At 40.7% G+C, this 18,475-nt stretch overlaps 1 protein-coding gene across 5 annotated transcripts in view; it reads left to right on the top strand.

The window, feature by feature from the left end:
- Positions 1–4,593: 4,593 nt before the first annotated feature.
- ldah (lipid droplet associated hydrolase) overlaps positions 4,594–18,475 on the top strand; it is a 43,923-nt gene continuing 30,041 nt past the window's right edge. Inside the window, exons 1-3 of one of the 5 annotated variants that reach the window (XM_028991114.1) lie at positions 4,600–4,732; positions 5,015–5,028; positions 5,915–6,080. In XM_028991114.1, the coding sequence (XP_028846947.1) occupies positions 5,921–6,080 (160 nt within the window). In that variant the 5' untranslated portion in view covers positions 4,600–4,732; positions 5,015–5,028; positions 5,915–5,920. Of the gene's footprint in view, positions 4,733–5,014; positions 5,029–5,914; positions 6,081–18,475 lie in introns of all 5 variants that reach the window. The other 4 variants (XM_028991122.1, XM_028991105.1, XM_028991131.1 and 1 more) reach the window with 4 other exon arrangements.

Genomic DNA, 18,475 nt, shown 5'->3' with positions numbered 1-18,475 from the left:
CAGCATTTGCAGTATTTGTCAGTTGCTGCTGGCACATTTGACATGTCTCGTTCAGTCAAGTGACAGAATCAGCGACTGGAGAATATTACACTTTTATATCTTGAAAGTCCTATGGTTCCTTGCTTTCACACTATGTGCTGGTCATTGTCCATAAGAAGCATCCTGCACTCACTGTTATTCAAATGTCCATCAAGGTATGTTAACATGTGGTAGGCCTGTGTTTTGCAGAAGGATTGGTGGTTGTTGAAAATTTACAGAGCAGAGGTTTTATAGTCATGTGGAGGTGGAAAATGTGTGGGATGGTTTTGTGATGGATGCCCTGTGTGATAAATGGGGTTTGGGTGTAATGGGATCCTAGAAAAGCTGATGTGACTGGATATGACAGGCCAGGTGCTGCATTCAGGGATGGAGTGACTGTGTGTAAATCACAGCAAATACACTCCAAGGGTTTTTCTGACCAAAAAAAAAGTCAGAAATGTTGAAATGTTAAACAGATAAACTCACCTTGAATATGGGTCGCTGCTCTGTCTTGTGACTTTTATTAAAATTGAATAGAATGTGAATGTGTGTCAATTAAGAGATTAAATCATTTATTGTATTATTGTAAATCATTTATTAAATAATTTATAAATAATTGTCTGTTTATGAACTTAGACACTGTTTTTTGTGATGAAGGATCCACAATTAATTTTTGCTCCAAGATTCTGCATCTGAATTTTTTGGTACTTTATACAAAAGTGGACTGTGTCTGTGCGTGTGTTTGAATTTCAGGGAGTCTCCTCAGTGTTCCCTATCACTGATACCTTAACCTGTTGGGTGCTTCACATAAATCACTTGTTCACATTTGAAAGCCCCACACTGGGCTGATCTATGCCTAAGCAGGTCCATAAAACAGCAGCTGGCTGCTTTGACTGAGCCACATATGAAGACCATGGTGCTCTTATGACTTCTGACCATCACTCATGTTGTTGAGTGAACAAATCCAACAGACAAATACAAAGACTTATTAGTTACAAGATATCAAACTTGGCACCATTCAAATGTATTGTGGCTTTCGTCACTGAATGTAAAACACAATTAAAAAAATCTTATATTTGGATGAAAAACAGACCACCTTAAATGTCTTTGTTATATTGCTAATGTCATTTGCTAAAAACATTTAAGTTAATTTTTTCCCAGTATTTAGTAGAATTACCCTTTTGATCTAATACAGCCATGAGTCTTTTTGGGAAAGATGCAACAAGTTTTTTATACCTGGATTTGGGGGTCCTCTGCCATTCCTCCTTGCAAAGGTTGGATGGTAAATGTTGGTGGACAGCCATTTTTAGGTCTCTCCAGAGATGCTCAATTGGGTTTAAGTCAGGGCTCTGACTGGGCCATTAAAGAACAGTCATGGAGTTGTTGTGAAGTTGATTTTGTTGAAAAGCATACATCATTTGTAGAATTTCTTTTTAAAATATGTGTCAAAATATGTGATAGAGACTTTTTGAGACTTGGAAAGATTGATTAGAAATCTCTTTGAAATCCAAAAATAACCAGAACAGGAGAATTTGGCATACTGTAAACATGTGCAAACCATGGAATCAACTAATCAGTTATTTAGTAAAATTTTCCAAATTATGCTGATCATCTCAATCAAATGATTTACATTTAACTTATTATTAAATCATCAAAGCTCATTAATTTATTGCCAAACTAAGACAATCTTAGAATGGGTTAAAACTGTGATGCAGCTCATATTTGAGCACCCTAACTCTGTTAGCAGAAGGCAAAACTATTTGAAGAAAGCAGCAAATGATGATTCTGAGGTTCATGTCTGTTGATGATTGTCAATTGAACCAGGAGTACAGGTTTACACTGGTTTTCATTTTGTGTTGATTAAGGACTTACAACTGAAGTGAAATAGACTTTTTCACAACCCTTTTCCCCTGTACAACAGATAGTCTTTTAAATATAATATCATATTTCTGGAGTGCCTTGGTAATGTGACTTGATTCATTACATGACGCTTATGAAATAGCTAGGGGTAGGGGGGGAGGGGGCAAATATTTGTTGGACAGTTGTAATGAATAACTAACATGACAAGATGTTGGAAAGTTAATTCATGAAATATCCAAGACCAGTTGGTTTTCATATGGTGCTGCAGGGGAATTGCGTTCTTATAGAATTAATCAATTTTGTTTGGATCAAAATGTCCAGTGAACATATGTAACCTCAAGGGTACGGTGGACGTGAACTAAATCAAAAGCAGTCTCACTGTGTAATCTTACTGCTGTCCCAAGTCATTCTGGCAATGAATGAGGAGATCAGCATGCTTGATTACCTTCTGCAATCAATTCCAAATCTGATCAACTGAGATAGAGCTGCTATTTTACACATGAAACCAATAAATTCCTGGCATCCTGACATATCTTTTCCAACGCTCAGAAAAATATGTGGTGTTCCTGAAGAATCTGGTTAAAAAAAAAAAAAAAAACCTGACACACATCTGTAGGTTTGATTCATTTATGAAAAATCGATCAATGTGCTCCTCTTTTGGTCAGTAAAATCTTTTACTCTCATACATCAAACATTTCCACAAAATGCTATTTCCATTTGCTGCTCTCACTGAAGGAAGCTGGTCTCATTTTTATGATAAAAATGTATTTCCACAGGTGCGCTAACAGAGTGTTCCTGTCTAAAAATGTGAGAGAGTGGACTGGGCTGCTCCATGCAACAAAGGTCTCACAGTTCAGATGGTTCAAAGAGAGTGATTTATATGTCGTGTATAATCGAGGGTTTATATGGTGGTGTAAGTTGGATTTTTGGAACTCAACATAGATGGCACGCAGTAGTGCAGAAATAGCCTAATAATGCATAATGCTGTAGAAGTGAACTGTAAAAGAATGTCACTTCAGTTATTCCAGTTTTCCATGGAATGATGGGAGATTTCTCTTTACTTTGTAAGACTTTGACATTGGCTCATATGACGCATTTGGCAGACATGAAAGATCACATGAAAATAAAAGCCTGAGAGTATGTCTGTTTAATGTTAGAATAGAGTGTGTCTGTTTTTAAATGATGGATAATAATTTCTGTCATGCAGTCATGCGAGGCAAACAAAGCATTGATCGTTGTTTGCTTTTGTCTTGATTGACCTGGACAGCCTCACTGGACATGGTGAGAATCTGAGAGCGCATCTTGAATGAACAGATCAAGAGAAGACTACAGGAGGGAAACAATCTGTGAACGAGACGTCTTGCTTGTGTGATACCATAAAGTAATATATCAGCCACACAGAAAGGGGGCTTCATCGGCAACGCATGTGCTCCATCACATGTAAAAAAAAAAAAATTAAGGATAACTCATAAAAGGTGTTAATAAAGGACCATGTGGGGCCTCCGTGGTTAGTGTTGTGGCTTCACGTCTCCAAGGTCCCAAGGCATGCAGACTAGGTGAATTTGTGACTATAAATTAGCCATAGCTGTGTGTCTGTGAGTGAATGGGGTGTATGGGGTACCCTGTGTCAGGCTGGCACCACGCCCTGCACAATTTTTGAAGTTTGCTTGTGCTTGAAGCTGAAAGCTAGATGGATGAGTCCCACTCTGCGCATAGGGTCCCAGGTTAAGCTATAAACGGCGTGGTCGTGGGACGCATTAGCGGCTGGCTGTACTCGTGGTCTTCGTGCCGCCTTTTGGGTCGTTATGGGGTCGGATGAGGTGTCATTCGGATGCAGTCAGCAACATCGGGGTCCAAATGTAAGGCAGTCAAGAGCAATCCGAGAGAATGGTCAGGAACAAGGAAGTCGATGAGATGCAGGTTCAGTCAGAGAAAAGCTTCCATAGACGCGATGGGAATCAACGAATGAGTTTGTGTCGTCCTGGTCTCGTTCTTCCCCTTTTATGCTGTGCGTTGCCTTGGGTATGGTGTCCTGCGAATAATGCTAGTAGCTTGGATTTACATTTACAGCCTTACAATCAGTAGTTACAGGGACTGTTCCCCTGGAGTAACTAAGTGTCTTGCTCAGGGAAACAATGGTAGTAAGTGGGTTATGAACGTGCGACTTCTGGTTTATAGGTGAGACTACTACAACCCTGTCTATGACCAGTATAACCAGAGTGAAAACCCAACTTAAGCTGGTCAAACTAACTGGTTTTAGCTGGTATGAACAGTGTTCAAAATATGTTACCATGGTGAAATGGCAGTCTTTATTTTAAGGTCGGTAGACCCTAGGTGAGTAGCCTACGGCTACTTGTCAAAAGAATGATTGGAATATAATTATTTTCTTACTCAGGCTGAAATTTACACCAGCATCATTGGCATGCATTTGTCATGAATTTACGAGTTCTATGAATATTCTTAGATTTATTTCTAGAACATTTTCAGCAAAAACAGTCCACTGAGCAAATTTCACCTGTCATGGCTGCCCACTGCTCACCAAGGGGGATGGTTTAAAAGCAGAGGACACATTTCGTCGTGTGCACCGTGGGCTGTGCTGCAGTGTTTCACAATGACAATCACTTCACTTTCAAACTTCTTTTCAATGGTCGAGAAAGCCGCTAAAGCGCTGGCGATTCCAGTCCAAAGTGTGGCGCTGTGAGTAAAGTGAGCATGGGGATTCCGACGATAAACCACCGAAGGAAACCCTCCTCTAAACGCCGGCAGGAGCGTCTGTCGTCCGAGCAGCTCACTGTTCTGACGTTTGCCTGCTGCGAGTGGAATTAAACGTTTATTTTGAAGAATTGCCTTGTAGGTAAGCGTTGCAGTAATTGTCGCAGCGACGCGTCGTAAGATGAACATTACATTAATTTTCAGGCTGGTGTTCGCTAGCAAACTGCACTTTTTAAATAAACGAAATAAACCTGGTTTATTAATCGGCCGGACAACATACATTTGTGGCAACTTTGTGAAGGACTGCATGTGACTCTCCTCATTTAAGCCACTTGTTGATTTCTAAATGTTTTGACAATAACTTTTAAATTGTTGTTAAATTTATTAACGCCTACGTTTATCTGGTTGGACTATGGACCTCCAGCACATCTCTTAACAGTTGAGTAAACCTCTGGGTACTTTTATGACATTTATATTTTAATAAGCAAACATACTATAATTTATGAAACACACAATTTCAGACAGAAATCTATATTAAAGATACGTTTTAAATTAAAGGATACTATTCTATTAATAATAAAATACACACAAGAAAACAAATAAAGTGAAGATATTGCCGTTTTAAGTAGTTTGTCCCTTAAACTTTTGGTGCTCATCCCATTTTTACATCAATATAAATTTCAAATCCAAAAGAAATATATTAAACATTACTTAACGTTTAATTATGCATATTTGCTGTTTTTGAGATATTATGTGATAATCTTGTTTTAAAATTTCCACATGCATACTGAATTCTTTCAGTCATTTAATAATGTGCATGGTGCGGGTGAATACTCATTTACATTACATCATTTACATTTACAGCCTTAGACACCCTTATCCAGAGCGACTTACAATCAGTATTTACAGGGACAGTCCCATTGTGTCCCCTTGCTCAGGGACACAATGCTAGTAAGTGGGATTTGAACCTGGGTCTTCTGGTTCATAGGCGAGTGTGTTACCCACTATGCTACTACCACCCTTACTCCACCAAACCCTGAGAAATTGTGGGGCAAGAGTGCTGTGGGTAACAAGTGACACGCTGCCTGACCCTGCCCACCCTCATCATGGGGAAATGGAGAAAGAGCTGCCCCTGTGGCGAGGCGCATTCTTCAGATTCAGCATGTCTCGCTCCACAGGCGCTGCTATTGTGCGGAAGTATTAAAACAGTGCCCCCCACACACACACACCCCACAAATTTTACTACTCACAAGCAAATATTTCAGTGTGTGTTTATCTCTGCCCATTGAGTGCATCTGAAAGTATGTATTTGACTCTGGTGCAGCTGGAGATGGCTTCTGACAATGTTGAGGAGAAGTCGGACGAGTCGTGTTTGGAGCATCTCTATTGTTGCGGAGCTGCCACGGAGGTGCTCAAGTTTGGCACTCGCGATCTGTTTCACCCGAGAAAGACACTTGTCAGTTCCAGAGTACTTATCCTCATAATTCCAGGTAGGAAACATGGTAATAATTAATACACCGTAACCGTTCATGGTTCAGCACAGGTAAAGAAAGCATGTTAATAATTTGTAATATAATAGCATATGATGTGGTCCTATTCTCCTATATATTCAGGTATTGTGAGATTTAATACTAAAATAGCCCAGAGACAAATACATGCAAATGTAGCTTTTCCGTACAATTACCTAATTTTTAAGAATACACATTATTGTCAACAACATTGCGTTTTCTTCTATCATCTTCATACATTTTTTCATTGAAGTTGTATGACTGTTGCTCATAAAACCAGGAGTGCAGCATACCGATAATGGAACAGCTATTACGATTCATTATGTCAAGAACAGACTCATACCTTGATATCTATGCACACACGCACAGACACAAAGTTTTTTTTTCTATTGAGTTTAATGCAGTTACATGTCCCATTGTACTCTGAAATTAAAGCAAATAGCAAATAAACAAAAAAATATATATCATGGAATCCATTTATGTATTCTAAACTGTTTACTCATCAAAGTATTAAGATTAAGTAGTAAGATTAACAGGACTTCAGAAAGTTCTTCCAACCTCAGTTGCAAAAGTTCGCTTTCACTTTTCTGTATAGCTAATAAGAAACAATTTCGATGTTTTCAAGCTTACCATCTTAGCGACCATGGATCCAGAAAAACAGCTTCCTCCCCCATGTTTGAAAGTTCATGATACACACTGCATGCAATTGCATCCACAGATTCTGCATGATAAACCAAATTTTAAATCAGTTCATAACACCTCCTTCCAGGCTTCACGAGCCCATCAACCAAACTATTGACTTATCTTCTGATGCAGTTGTGGCTTTAGGTCTACCAGACCTCTTTTCCTCAGTTTCTGAGTGCCTTTTGATGGTGAAGGAGACTGTATTTACTGACAGCTTTCTTCACTATTTCCCTGTAGGAAAGACTCAAAGTGTCTCTTCCATCCCCACACACTGCTCCCCAGGTGCCTTTCATGGCTTCCCAGTGCTGACTATGGTGATTGGTTAAAAGCAGAGGACACATTTTGTTGTATGAATCATGTGCTGTGATGTGTTTCACAATGACAATCACTTACAATTTGTGCAATACAATATTGTTTAAATAGGTGGTAGTAGGGTGGTAGTAGCCTAGTGGTAACACACTCGCCTATGAACCAGAAGACCCAGGTTCAAATCCCACTTACTACCATTGTGTCCCTAAGTTGCTCCAGGGGGAACTGTCCCTGTATTTACTGATTGTAAGTTGCTCTGGATAAGGGCATCTGATAAATGCTATAAATGTGAATGTAAATGTAAAATCAAACTCACAAGGGTATGGTACCACAGCCTGGACCAATAGGGTTGTATTGAAGACAAGTTGGGACACCTGTAGGAATGTTTCAAGGCTACATTAACTTCCATTAGATCTGCAGAAATGGAGCAACAAATTTTGTTCCCAGTATTATTTTTTCAGTTATGGGCCACTTTATTTGGACTTACTTTTGATTTCAGAACTACCTTTAATATTTGTCATAGCGATATATTGACTGTGGGGGCAAATGTGAAGTGAAGTGCACACAGTGAAATTTGTCCTCGGCATTTATCCCATCACCCTGAGTGAGCAGTGGGCAGCCATGACCGGCGCCCGGGGAGCAGTGTGTGGGGACGGTGCTTTGCTCAGTGGCACCTCAGTGGTACCTTGGTGGGTCGGGATTCGAACCGGCAACCTTCTGATTACGGGGCCGCTTCCTTAACCGCTAGGCCACCACTGCCCCAGTGGTGTAGTACAGTGAAGCATTGTGATGATCTGAGGATAATTCTACTGGACGTATCCATCAGAAGATGGGTAAATTGTGGTCATAAAGCGATAGGCGTAGTATTTAGGGACAGTGGTGGCCTAATGTTTAAGGAAGCAGCCCTGTAATCAGAAGGTTGCCGGTTCGAATCCCGAGCCGCCAAGGTGCTGCTGAGGTGCCACTGAGCAAAGCACAGTCCCCACACACTGCTCACTAAGGGTGATGGGTTAAAAGCAGAGGACACATTTTGTTGTGTGCTCTGTGTGCTGTGTATCACAATGACAATCACAATGACAATTTTTTTTTTTTTTTTTTTTTAATAATGCTTGGTGGATAGTAATGGGCCCAAAGTGTGCCATTTATACAAGGCATCATGGAGCCATGGTTTCATGTTGTTCTTACCCTATAATATTTTGTAGAAAAATTGTAAATTGTAGCCTCAGTTTCCTGCCTCAGCTGAATGTTACCTAGTATACATATTATGGTTTTTTTGTGGTATACCCCATTTGTTTCGACTGGTTGTTTGAGCTACTGTTACCTTCCTATCATCTTTTTTATCAGACCATTTTCTGTAAAACCTGTGTGTGTGTGTGTGTGTGTGTGTGTGTGTGTGTATAAGAATAAGAAATAAGAACTGTTCATAAACTCTAGACTTGCCCTGGACCAGAAAACACATTTGTCCCAAGTTTATCACCTTTGAACCAAAAACATCCAAAGATTAAAGAGTATAGAGAACAGAACTTGTTTTTTGGCCTATCTTCCACAATATAATTCCCTTTATGCATTTATGTATGTATACTTTTCAGTCTACATCAGAGATAGCATCCCTGTTAATTGCTTAATTGAATGCAATTTTAGATATCAGAACTCTATACAGGTCTTTGACCAAAAGAGAGAAATAAACCGACTGCATAGCCGGCTGTTTGTGTCTGCAGGTATTAACCTGTGAAGTAGTGGCTGCACTGAATCTGGCCAAGTTGTCAACAAGACCGCCTGAAATAAAAGAACACTGTTGTCATTGTTCCCATTGCTCGGCGCGCATACCTCCTTTGATTTATGTCCTAGAAAAAACACTGGCAAATATGAGGCAATCGATGAGCTCGATGAGCACACAGTGCACACAACAAAATGTGTCCTCTGCTTTTAACCCTTGGTGAGCAGTGTGCAGCCATGACAGGTGCCCGGGTAGCAGTGTGTGGGGACACACCTTGGCGGTTTGGAATTCGAACCGGCAACCTTCCGATTATTTTCCGTTTCCTTACCTGCTAGGCTACCACTGTTCCCCTAAAGAGAACGAAGCTGTGGTTCTGAGCATATTGCTGCCTATAAAGTTTGCCATTGTGTTTATGATGAGGGGTTGGTTGAATATGCCATTCTGCCATATACATTTCCCATAATAAACAAAAGATGGGATTATTGATTAATGCATCAGTTGTGGTTTCATGTTGTAATTCATTCATTTTCATGGTTCCAAAGCAGACTTGCTGGCTGATGAAGAGATCACTGCACATGATGAGCTGGACTTACTCTTTAGAAAAGAATGTATAACTGAGCATTACAGAGCAGATATCTTTAAAAACATATGCTAGTGAATCACAGAGTCACTTTGGAATTCACAGCCATGTGATAAGTTGTCATCAAAAATCCAGTCAAGAGGTCTTTGTACTTACCACCCTCTGCCTCATCTCATCTGCTGAAAATAGAATGATTTCATACATTCCAGCCACCCACACACCACCCCTGACCTCTTGCTATTTGGGATCTGTTTGGGTTGTTTTCTGCACTTGCTTGATTTCCTGGAGTGGATGTAGATGAAGAGATGAGTCCGTTTTTTTTTTTTTATTGGTGACTGTAGATGTCAGAGGAGGAACATTCATCTCAGGGTGATGGATGAGTGAAACCGGCTGGACGCTTCTCTTAATGTCACTGAGCGTGGGCCTCAATGGAGTCTTTTATAGGGCCAAGCTCCCTGTGCACTAAGCTGTTATTTTAGAACCCCTGCCCTTTACCCACGGCCAATAACCTCCGTGTCAGTCCTGCCCCTTGTATCCCCAACTCTCACAGGTGCAGGGCTGTCATGACATATATGACAGTCTGTGTCAGTTTATGTGTGTTGGAGACATGGGGCCTGGGCAGATTGAAATACCTCAGAAACTACAACATTCTCTACATCACTGACACACGGCTGCACCAATTGCTACCAAAGGTCCATCCAGTCAGATGGCTTCTTTGTTTACTGCATGGCCAGAACAATGGAGAAATAAAGGTGAGGTGGTCTGTGGCAGGTCCCTCTGCACATCCATGTTCACCCAACTTCAAGTGGCAATTTTTACACCAACACTTCACCTGCCTGGCAGGGGCAAAATGATTCTGGGTCTACCACCCAGTACCCTTGACCTATGAAAGGCTTTAAAAGTGCTTTGATAGGCTACAGTTTATTACCACTTCACAGCCTGACACACTGAACCCATTATATTATAAACCCACAGCTGGGGCTACCCATAGTTTAAAAGCTTGGAGAAGAGCTGGTTGAATTTAGTTTTCAACAGTGGCAGTTAAATCGGAAGGCCTTCCATAATTTTGACAAATTATAACATTAAAACCATTTTTTTTTTAATTTTCAGAATGCCTCATAGAAATCCAAAAACTTGATTGTTTTAATAACCTCAATAGTTACACCTGCACTTTATCTTTGCTTTACTATATTAACTATATTTTTATAAATGCATAATATACCAGTGTAATATACTGTGTTTTAATATTAAACAATGATGTCTTATTGAATGTTGTTTGCATTAAATATAAATGAATAGTTAATAATAAATGATTTATTTCACCACAAAATGACTTAACAACAAATTCTAATTCAATCCCTGCTCTGGCTTCCACCTGACTGTCAGCAAAAGAATTTCTGTTGGATCAAAGCACTTCTTTAATTATGGGTATTTACATCGTACAATTATAGTCCTGTCACATTAACTTCCATCAATATCGTGAATACATGAGACATCTAAGGGGTGTTAAACAGCTAAGGAAGCAGGCAGGTCTGAGGCAAAACATGAAGCAGGAGAGATAGGCTCTCCAGAGGGTTGGATGTTGAGTTGAGAGCTCTACATGCACTAGATGCCGTAACCTGTTTGTTTGCAGCAAGTGAGGGGGTTTCAAGCCGTGCAAGAGCCATGTCAATTGTGAAAACTGACTTACTTTTAATATGAGAGTGACATCAATCAATCAACATTTTGCCTGTAAAGTGCAAGCACAAGGGTTTGAGCCACTTTAAAAGGGGCTAAATTCTGATGGCCATAAAAAGTTATAAAGTTATATCACTGTGTATGCTCCGCCCCTTCACGATTCCTTACACCTGTTTTCCCTCCTTTAAAGGAGTGCCTGCACCAGTGTTCCTAGTCCAGTCTTATTGTTCTGTTATTGCTACTGTGTGTGTGAGTGCGTTTGAGTATGGTGCGGTCAGCGCCAGTGCTTTTTAAGGAGTCATAGTCAAAGTTTGACACTCAGGGGGCTTGGTGTTGATGTGTTATGTAATTTCTGATGTGGTACGAGTGTGGAGTGCCACCGTGAGAATGAGCCTTCCCCTTTCTCGTTTGCTCATCTGTTTTCTCAATTTAGAGCCCTATAGGTTTGTTAGTCTTGTAATTTAGTAACCCTTTTTGTATTTCCACCTGCTCCTGGGGCCTCTCCTTCCTTGGTGTCGTGACAACTGCAGCTCTTATAGAATGTTCATGGCCTACAGTGGTCACTACCAAAAGTGGTACCATGTCCATGAAATCTAACACCAACACACCTTCTACAATGTGAAGACCTAACCCTCCTATTTTAACCATTTGTCATTGACATTGTCTTTTTTTGACCAGTTAACATGAACAGAAACCATCATTTGAGAACTAAGTGGAAAAGACAATGTTGATGAGGTTTCTTTTCTTGTTTTCCATCCTTGTGAATGGATGGTCTTAAATCTTATCTCATAATGAGTAGAATTGTGCTGGTGACAACTAACATGTTATAACAGGAATACATATGAGTTTATTTTTGTCTGAGGGAGCCATGGGAGAGGTAGTAATGTAGTAATAGTGATATACTAGATATGAGGACATTATAGTTGTGGCCACTAGGCAGCAGTCTTGCTTGACTGCATGAAGTCTGTATGAAGATGATATAAAAAATAAGAGAGTTTTGAGTGGTTTAGTCTGAATTTGCTTGTGATACTCGTTCAGAAGATTTATTACTTGCTTATTCTTTAATAGATATAATTCAGTACTTTGTGCTGGTGTTGGGTGGCGATACAACAGTTGTGCTGCATATGTGCATCATAAATTAACAGTACGTAAGTACGTAAATAAAGTATGCCTTGCGAGAGGAAGAAGCAGCATGTTGGGGTTGATATTAAAGGCATAAAGATGCCGTGTGGGACAGGTCTGTCTCAGGCACCTGGTTTCACTTTACAACAACCTGCTGCTCACCACCACCCCATTCCCCCATCCAGCCAGCTGTCTGCAGTAGCTCTCAGCATCACATAGTGCTTCATAGCTCATTACAACCTAACAAAAATCTTCCTCTCTCTTTATATATCCTGCACAAACCCTAGGCCAAATCTGATTTCTTCATAAAAAGTATGCGCGTTTCTTTGCTTTGAGGAAAGTTCAGTCCCTTCTTCTTGTGTTGGTCATGCTGGTCCATAGCTCTTGTGGTACCATGAATGCACGTGCTGGTAAGTTTATTATTGTGGTTTCATCAAACTTCTCATCTGTGCTCAGATGGACTCCAAGTATTGATGTGTCTTGAAAATAGGCTGGTTCCTCTAAGAGGTGAATATTGCCATTTTCTTTTCATTTTTTATTAGGGCCTTGCGCTTGTTAACATCTCTGTCCCATCCATCTCATTTAGTTTGAAGGATGGAGAGCGCATAGTGGAAGGTGGTGACTGGTTATTGTCTTTGTCTCTGGGATTACAGGTGGAATGTTTTGTGGACTGTTCTTGAAAGTTACCCCACATCTGCTTGAGGATGCAACAGAGTTCACTCGTGGTCGAAGATGATGGAGCAAAGATGACAGACAAAAGAGACAAATGTCTCTTTCTGTGTGTTTGTGTGAGTGTGTGTGTTTCTGTACTCTATGTCTGTGCTATATTAAGGCATGTGGCTATGTAAACACGCTTAAATTAGCTGTTGTAGACCATTTTTGGTTGATTTTTTTGATGCCTTATGCATTAGTTTTGAACTTCGAGAAAGAACCATTTGGTAGTTATCTGTATAATGATGTATAACTAAGGAGCATTTTGTGTCCATGTGTAGTCATTTCTGTCCTCCAGAAAATTAAAATGGGAGGAGCCCAAAGATTGTCAGCTTTCATGCATGCTGCTCCCTGATTCTGGATGATTTAAACCCATGTCCATCAATACATCACATGCAAAAACATCATTAAAAATTATTGCTTGTTGTTTCTATTCAAATCCATAGTGAACAAGCCCCACGCATGGGGCACTGTGTTTAATGCCTGTTTGAAAATAGTGCCCAGCGGGTGGGATTGAGCCTAGTCCTAGACTAAACGCGTTTTGGAATGTATAACTTCATCGAGGTTCTCTTTTAGTCTAGGACACAGCTTAATCCATGAATCAGAAACTGACCCAGCAAAATGTGGTTAACAATATTCACGTTGCCTTGTTTGGGTATTAAAAGACGAATTAGGTCCACGTTCAGTTTTAATTGAATTCGTTGTGCTTTTTCTCTGCTTGCTAAAGGAAAAAAAGTGTTTTCCTCCCGCTGATTTATTGCAGCCACCCGTGATTTATTGTCCCTTTTAGCAATGTTATCCAGTGTGAATTGTTTAGTCTGTACAGTTTTAATCCTCAACAACATTACTGTTTAGCATGAGGATAATTCAATTTGTAGAGTGTGATTAGAAAGGATCCAATTTAATCCAGTGTAAAAAACACGCAGGTGTGGGTTAGTGAATGTTAGTTAGCAGGCTTGTGTGGGTCTGTGTGTGTGTGTGTGTGTGTGTCACTGTGCTGAGAGCCCTGCACCTGCAGAACTACGTCAGAGCTGCGGTACTTCAGGCAGCCGCGGGGTCTCGCACACACACACGGCTCACACGCGCCGCGCTGGGCATCTGCTTAATGTTCATCCCACAAGTTCCTAATTTATAGCGCCGGGGAGAGCGGAATGTGATAACTCTTCAGAAGGACGTGCCAGAGGACAGATCAAGCCTCACTCGCGCCGGCAATGCTTCCTTTTAACATGCCGGTTCCCAGTAATGGAAGAGAGAACACTATTTTACTCCTTTTTTTTTTTTCTTTTTTTTTGACTGGTAACGCAGGTTGTTAATTAAACTTTTACTGAAACTATTACTGAAATAACAATAACAAAAAATGATGTTTGATTAAGTAATTCTGCACATATACACACATCTGATAGCTGCCAATAGAAACAAGCACCACAGAGCGAAACACTGTTCATCCGTGTCTCATTTTGATGACCTCACTTCCCTGCCAGTGGATCGCAGTCAGCCTGTGGTCCTGCGACCCCCATGTTCTGGATCACGCTGCACCCAAGCACGGCAGGTAATGCCTTGGGCCACGGAAGGAAATGTGACAGTCCATTGTTAAAAACATTTTTTATTATGCAAAAAAGAAAGAAACCGCCACTGCGCCCCACAGAGTGGATCTCTCAAAGCATGTCTGCGGCCATCTGGGAGAGATTTGGAAAGCCCAGCATGAAGAAAAACATACAAATGTATTTCATCTCTGAGAGATGGCTGTAGAGGGCTGCTCTTGGCTTTCGGCTCCTCTGCTGCCTGCTCCCAGCACACAGGAGGGGATTGAAGAGGATCCCCCAATAATCTGCAGTGGAGAGAGGAGTCTGTCTGGCAGCAGCTCCAGCATGTCTGGGACTGTTAGGAATGGGTTCATTTGTTGCCAGACAAAGGCCACCAATCTGAAGGAGCGTCTCGGGTCGTGGCCTGTGCACGCAGCTAAAGATGGGTCCAAACAGCCAAACCTCAGCGTATCCACCAGGATGTTCTGTCTCACACACCCTCTGTGTCTCTTCCGTCTCGTGCCACTTGCCCTCCTAAAACATGCACACCACCCAGGAGAGCATGAAGAAAGTGTTGCACAACACATTCAACCGGACTTCGTTTCTGATAAATGACTCTCAAATGTTTGAATGAAAACATCAAAAGACGAACAGGAACTCCAGCCACCGCCACCGGGACACTGCAGACGACCACATTTAAAAATGTAACGCATTTTATTCCTGACCCCACTGCAACCAATTTAGCCATTTCATGTCAGTAATGGAGGGAGACACTTTATAAATAATGGATACAGTTTCAAATTCACTCAGGCTTTCTGAGGCTTATTTCACGTTTTTTAAATAAGTCTGGTAAACTCTGTGGCTTGTGCTTGGGTTATTGGTGTTGGCTTCAGTAGCCGCGGTTCAGATTTTTGAGAAGCAGAATGTTCAGGGGTGACATTTATTAATGCGCATGCTTAAAAATCCTTTTTTTTTTTTTTTTTTTTAAGTAACGGGGCAAATTGAACTGAAACCTACACATCTACAAAGTAGCTCTTTGAGTCCAGTGGATTTGCTGGTGATAAGCTAATAAGTTCGTTTGTCATATATTCTTGGAACTGAAAGTGGACCATTTTGACTGCTCAATCTCACATATCCCCCACCCCCTTTTTTTTTTTTTTTGGAAGCCCAAAAATATAACACGCTGAACTATCACTGTGAACCTGCCGAGGCTGTCAGAAGCTGAAATATTGAGTTAAGAAGGCAGTGACCTCTTCATAAATCTCTCCAGCATGTGGCAAGTTATGATTGACAGCATGTTGTTTTAGCTTGATTCACTAAGGGGGATGAAGGTTTCTCCTCTGCATCACACCTGTGGAGTTTGACACCCACACACACCCCACCACACACACCCCATCTCTGTCATCTTTGCTGTGGGAGACCACTAAAAGGACACAGGCACGATCCATGACGGAGAGATTTAATAAGCCGTAAATTAGACACAGGGGTTGTAAAAGACTTCCTGGCCTCTGGGCTGTACGGGCACTGAAATGATTATTTAATGGCTGTCATGCCAAAACGAACCTGTTTCCATTAGTCCAGCTAATTACTCACATTCAAATGAAACTCATTCAGAACAGATGAACACATAGGACTGATATCACTTGATTTTCACTATATCAATAATAGTTGAAATGAATTAAATTAATGTGCCAGGTACTTTTGAGTTAATAGATATAATTATATCTATTTTAGAACCTCTTACCAGCCTCATAACTTTAATGATAAATTTTGTCAATTTTATTAGTTAATTATGCTAATTAATCTGATTTGGGCAATACCACAGAACAACAATCATCATCAGAATACATTCATTATCAATATTAAATCTTCTTTCAAATTCTGTAGAGACAGGTAATGTACTTGCACGTAACTTCATTCATTTCACTTAAAGAAATTAACTTAGATACCAACTCCCATTGATGAAAACGCTAGGACACTGACATTCAGTAATATTTAAACAAAAATTATTCAGGTGAAAATCATGACAACATTGCGTCTTGTTGAAACTACAGATTTTTAGTTTGCTTTGCTCTTGATTGTTGAATTCGTATCACCATGGTGAGATCCAAAGAGATCTATGAGGCCTTCAGAAAGAGTATTGTAAATTCAGATTGGTTTTAAAAGGGAAATAAAAATATCTCAAGAGATTTTGCAATCCACTGTCTGCAAAATTGTTTACAAGTGAGGAACATTTAAAACAACTCCCAACACAATCAGGTCTGGCCGTCCCAGCAAGGTCCGCCCAAGAGCAGACCTGACATGACATAAAGTTAATGTAAAGGTACATGTATCTGCCATGTGGAGCAGACTTCGCAAAGTTGATAATCTTGGGAGGTGTGCAAAAAACACATCTAGGCAAGAACGAAGTGTGCCCGGATTGACTTTTGGACAGATTCATAAAAAATTGATTTATTTGGTTATGTAAAAAAAAAATATATATATATATATATATATACAACATTTGGGGATACTGGGGATGGCAGTGTCATGGTTTGGGTGGTTTTGCTGCAAAGGGATCTGGCCAGCTCATCATCGTAGACTTCACTATGAATTCTTCATGATATCACAGGGTGCCTGCCCAAAGCTGAAGCAGGGACGGACCATGCAAAGTCACAATGACCCATTTGAGGTGATAAGAAATCGTCTGTGCATGCAAGACTCAATTCAAACAACAAAACAGCTTAATCAAGTCTGCTTTGAAGTGTGGGGAAAGACTTCTGACAGTTGAGGATGGGGAGAAACTGGCTCATGGAGGTTATCTTAAATATCGGGGCATAGGATATCCTAACTTTCTCTCAGTGGGAATTGGCATTTAATAAGTGAATGGTATTCAATTACCTCTGCAGAAAAAATTTCTACTTAGAGATAATATACATAATTATTGAATAAAAATGCCCTAATACTGATTACAATGGCAGTATAATTGTGTCAGAATTATGAGTGCACACATCCTCTGATCTAAACTTTGAGGTGGCCTTTTAGCCTTCATTAATTCTTTTGTGATGTATGAATGGCTCTTGGCCACACAAAGTTGCCCATGTTCCATGGCAGGGTTTTATCTGGGTTGTTTTTTTTGTCGGCTTATCTTTCAATCTGCCCCAATCAGTGGTGTGAAATGGCCCAACTTTGAGGGCAACGCGTGTGAAATCACACCTCTCCACCTCAGCTCTGCTGGCATTACTCAGCGCTGCCATGAGCTAATGGCCACTCGGACTCCGCACCTGCCAGGGGCCTAAAGTGTGACGGCCACACCTAAGTGACATGGACACTGCGGCACTTTCATCTGCTGCTTTACACTGTGCCAGTCAGGCGAATAATCACAGAGTGTGAGAGAGCATGAGTGAAATGGAAACACAAGGTAGGTAAAGAAGTGGAAAAAAAGGCAGAGTGAAGCAGTTTGGGATGTCATTGCGCAGGGCTGTCAGGTTTTAAGGCACTTCAAAAAGAGAAAGCTCACAGCAAGCTGCTTGGGTAAATTATGTCACAAATTCCCACCTGGGAGCACCAACCTCACCCTGGACACTTTAGGATAACCTGTGTTCTGCGACACGTCATCTAAACTGATCTCTACAACTGTGCTTTCATTACGAAGACATCCAATACATATCCCATTGAACCCGTTAATCAGTGTCAGTGTCATTCAGTGACTTTAATATTGTTGCTCATCAATGAAAAGTGAATTGCTTGTTGAATCCTGATGCGAGCTCAAATAAAATGCAGTGAATGAACATAGTGAAATCATATCCATATTTGGTGTGATAACCCTTTACCTTAAAAACAGCTTCAGTTATTCTAGGTACAGTTTCACACCATTTTTGAAGGAGCTCAAGCTGGAAAACTAACTACAGATCTTTTCTTACTGTAGGCTTCCTCAATTCCTTCTGTCTCTTCATGTAGTCCTAGACAGACTTGTTGACTCCTTGTTCTTCTTTATGCTAAAGCTAGTTCTTAATGATGGTGTGTGACGCCACGAGCGCCGCTGCGTCTTCACCGTGACCTAAAGGCCGCCGCT

The sequence above is a fragment of the Denticeps clupeoides genome, chromosome 1 (assembly GCF_900700375.1).
Source record: "Denticeps clupeoides chromosome 1, fDenClu1.1, whole genome shotgun sequence".
Taxonomy (NCBI): domain Eukaryota; kingdom Metazoa; phylum Chordata; class Actinopteri; order Clupeiformes; family Denticipitidae; genus Denticeps; species Denticeps clupeoides.
Note: the sequence above shows the minus strand (reverse complement) of the source record. Positions and strands in the feature narration are given on the sequence as shown.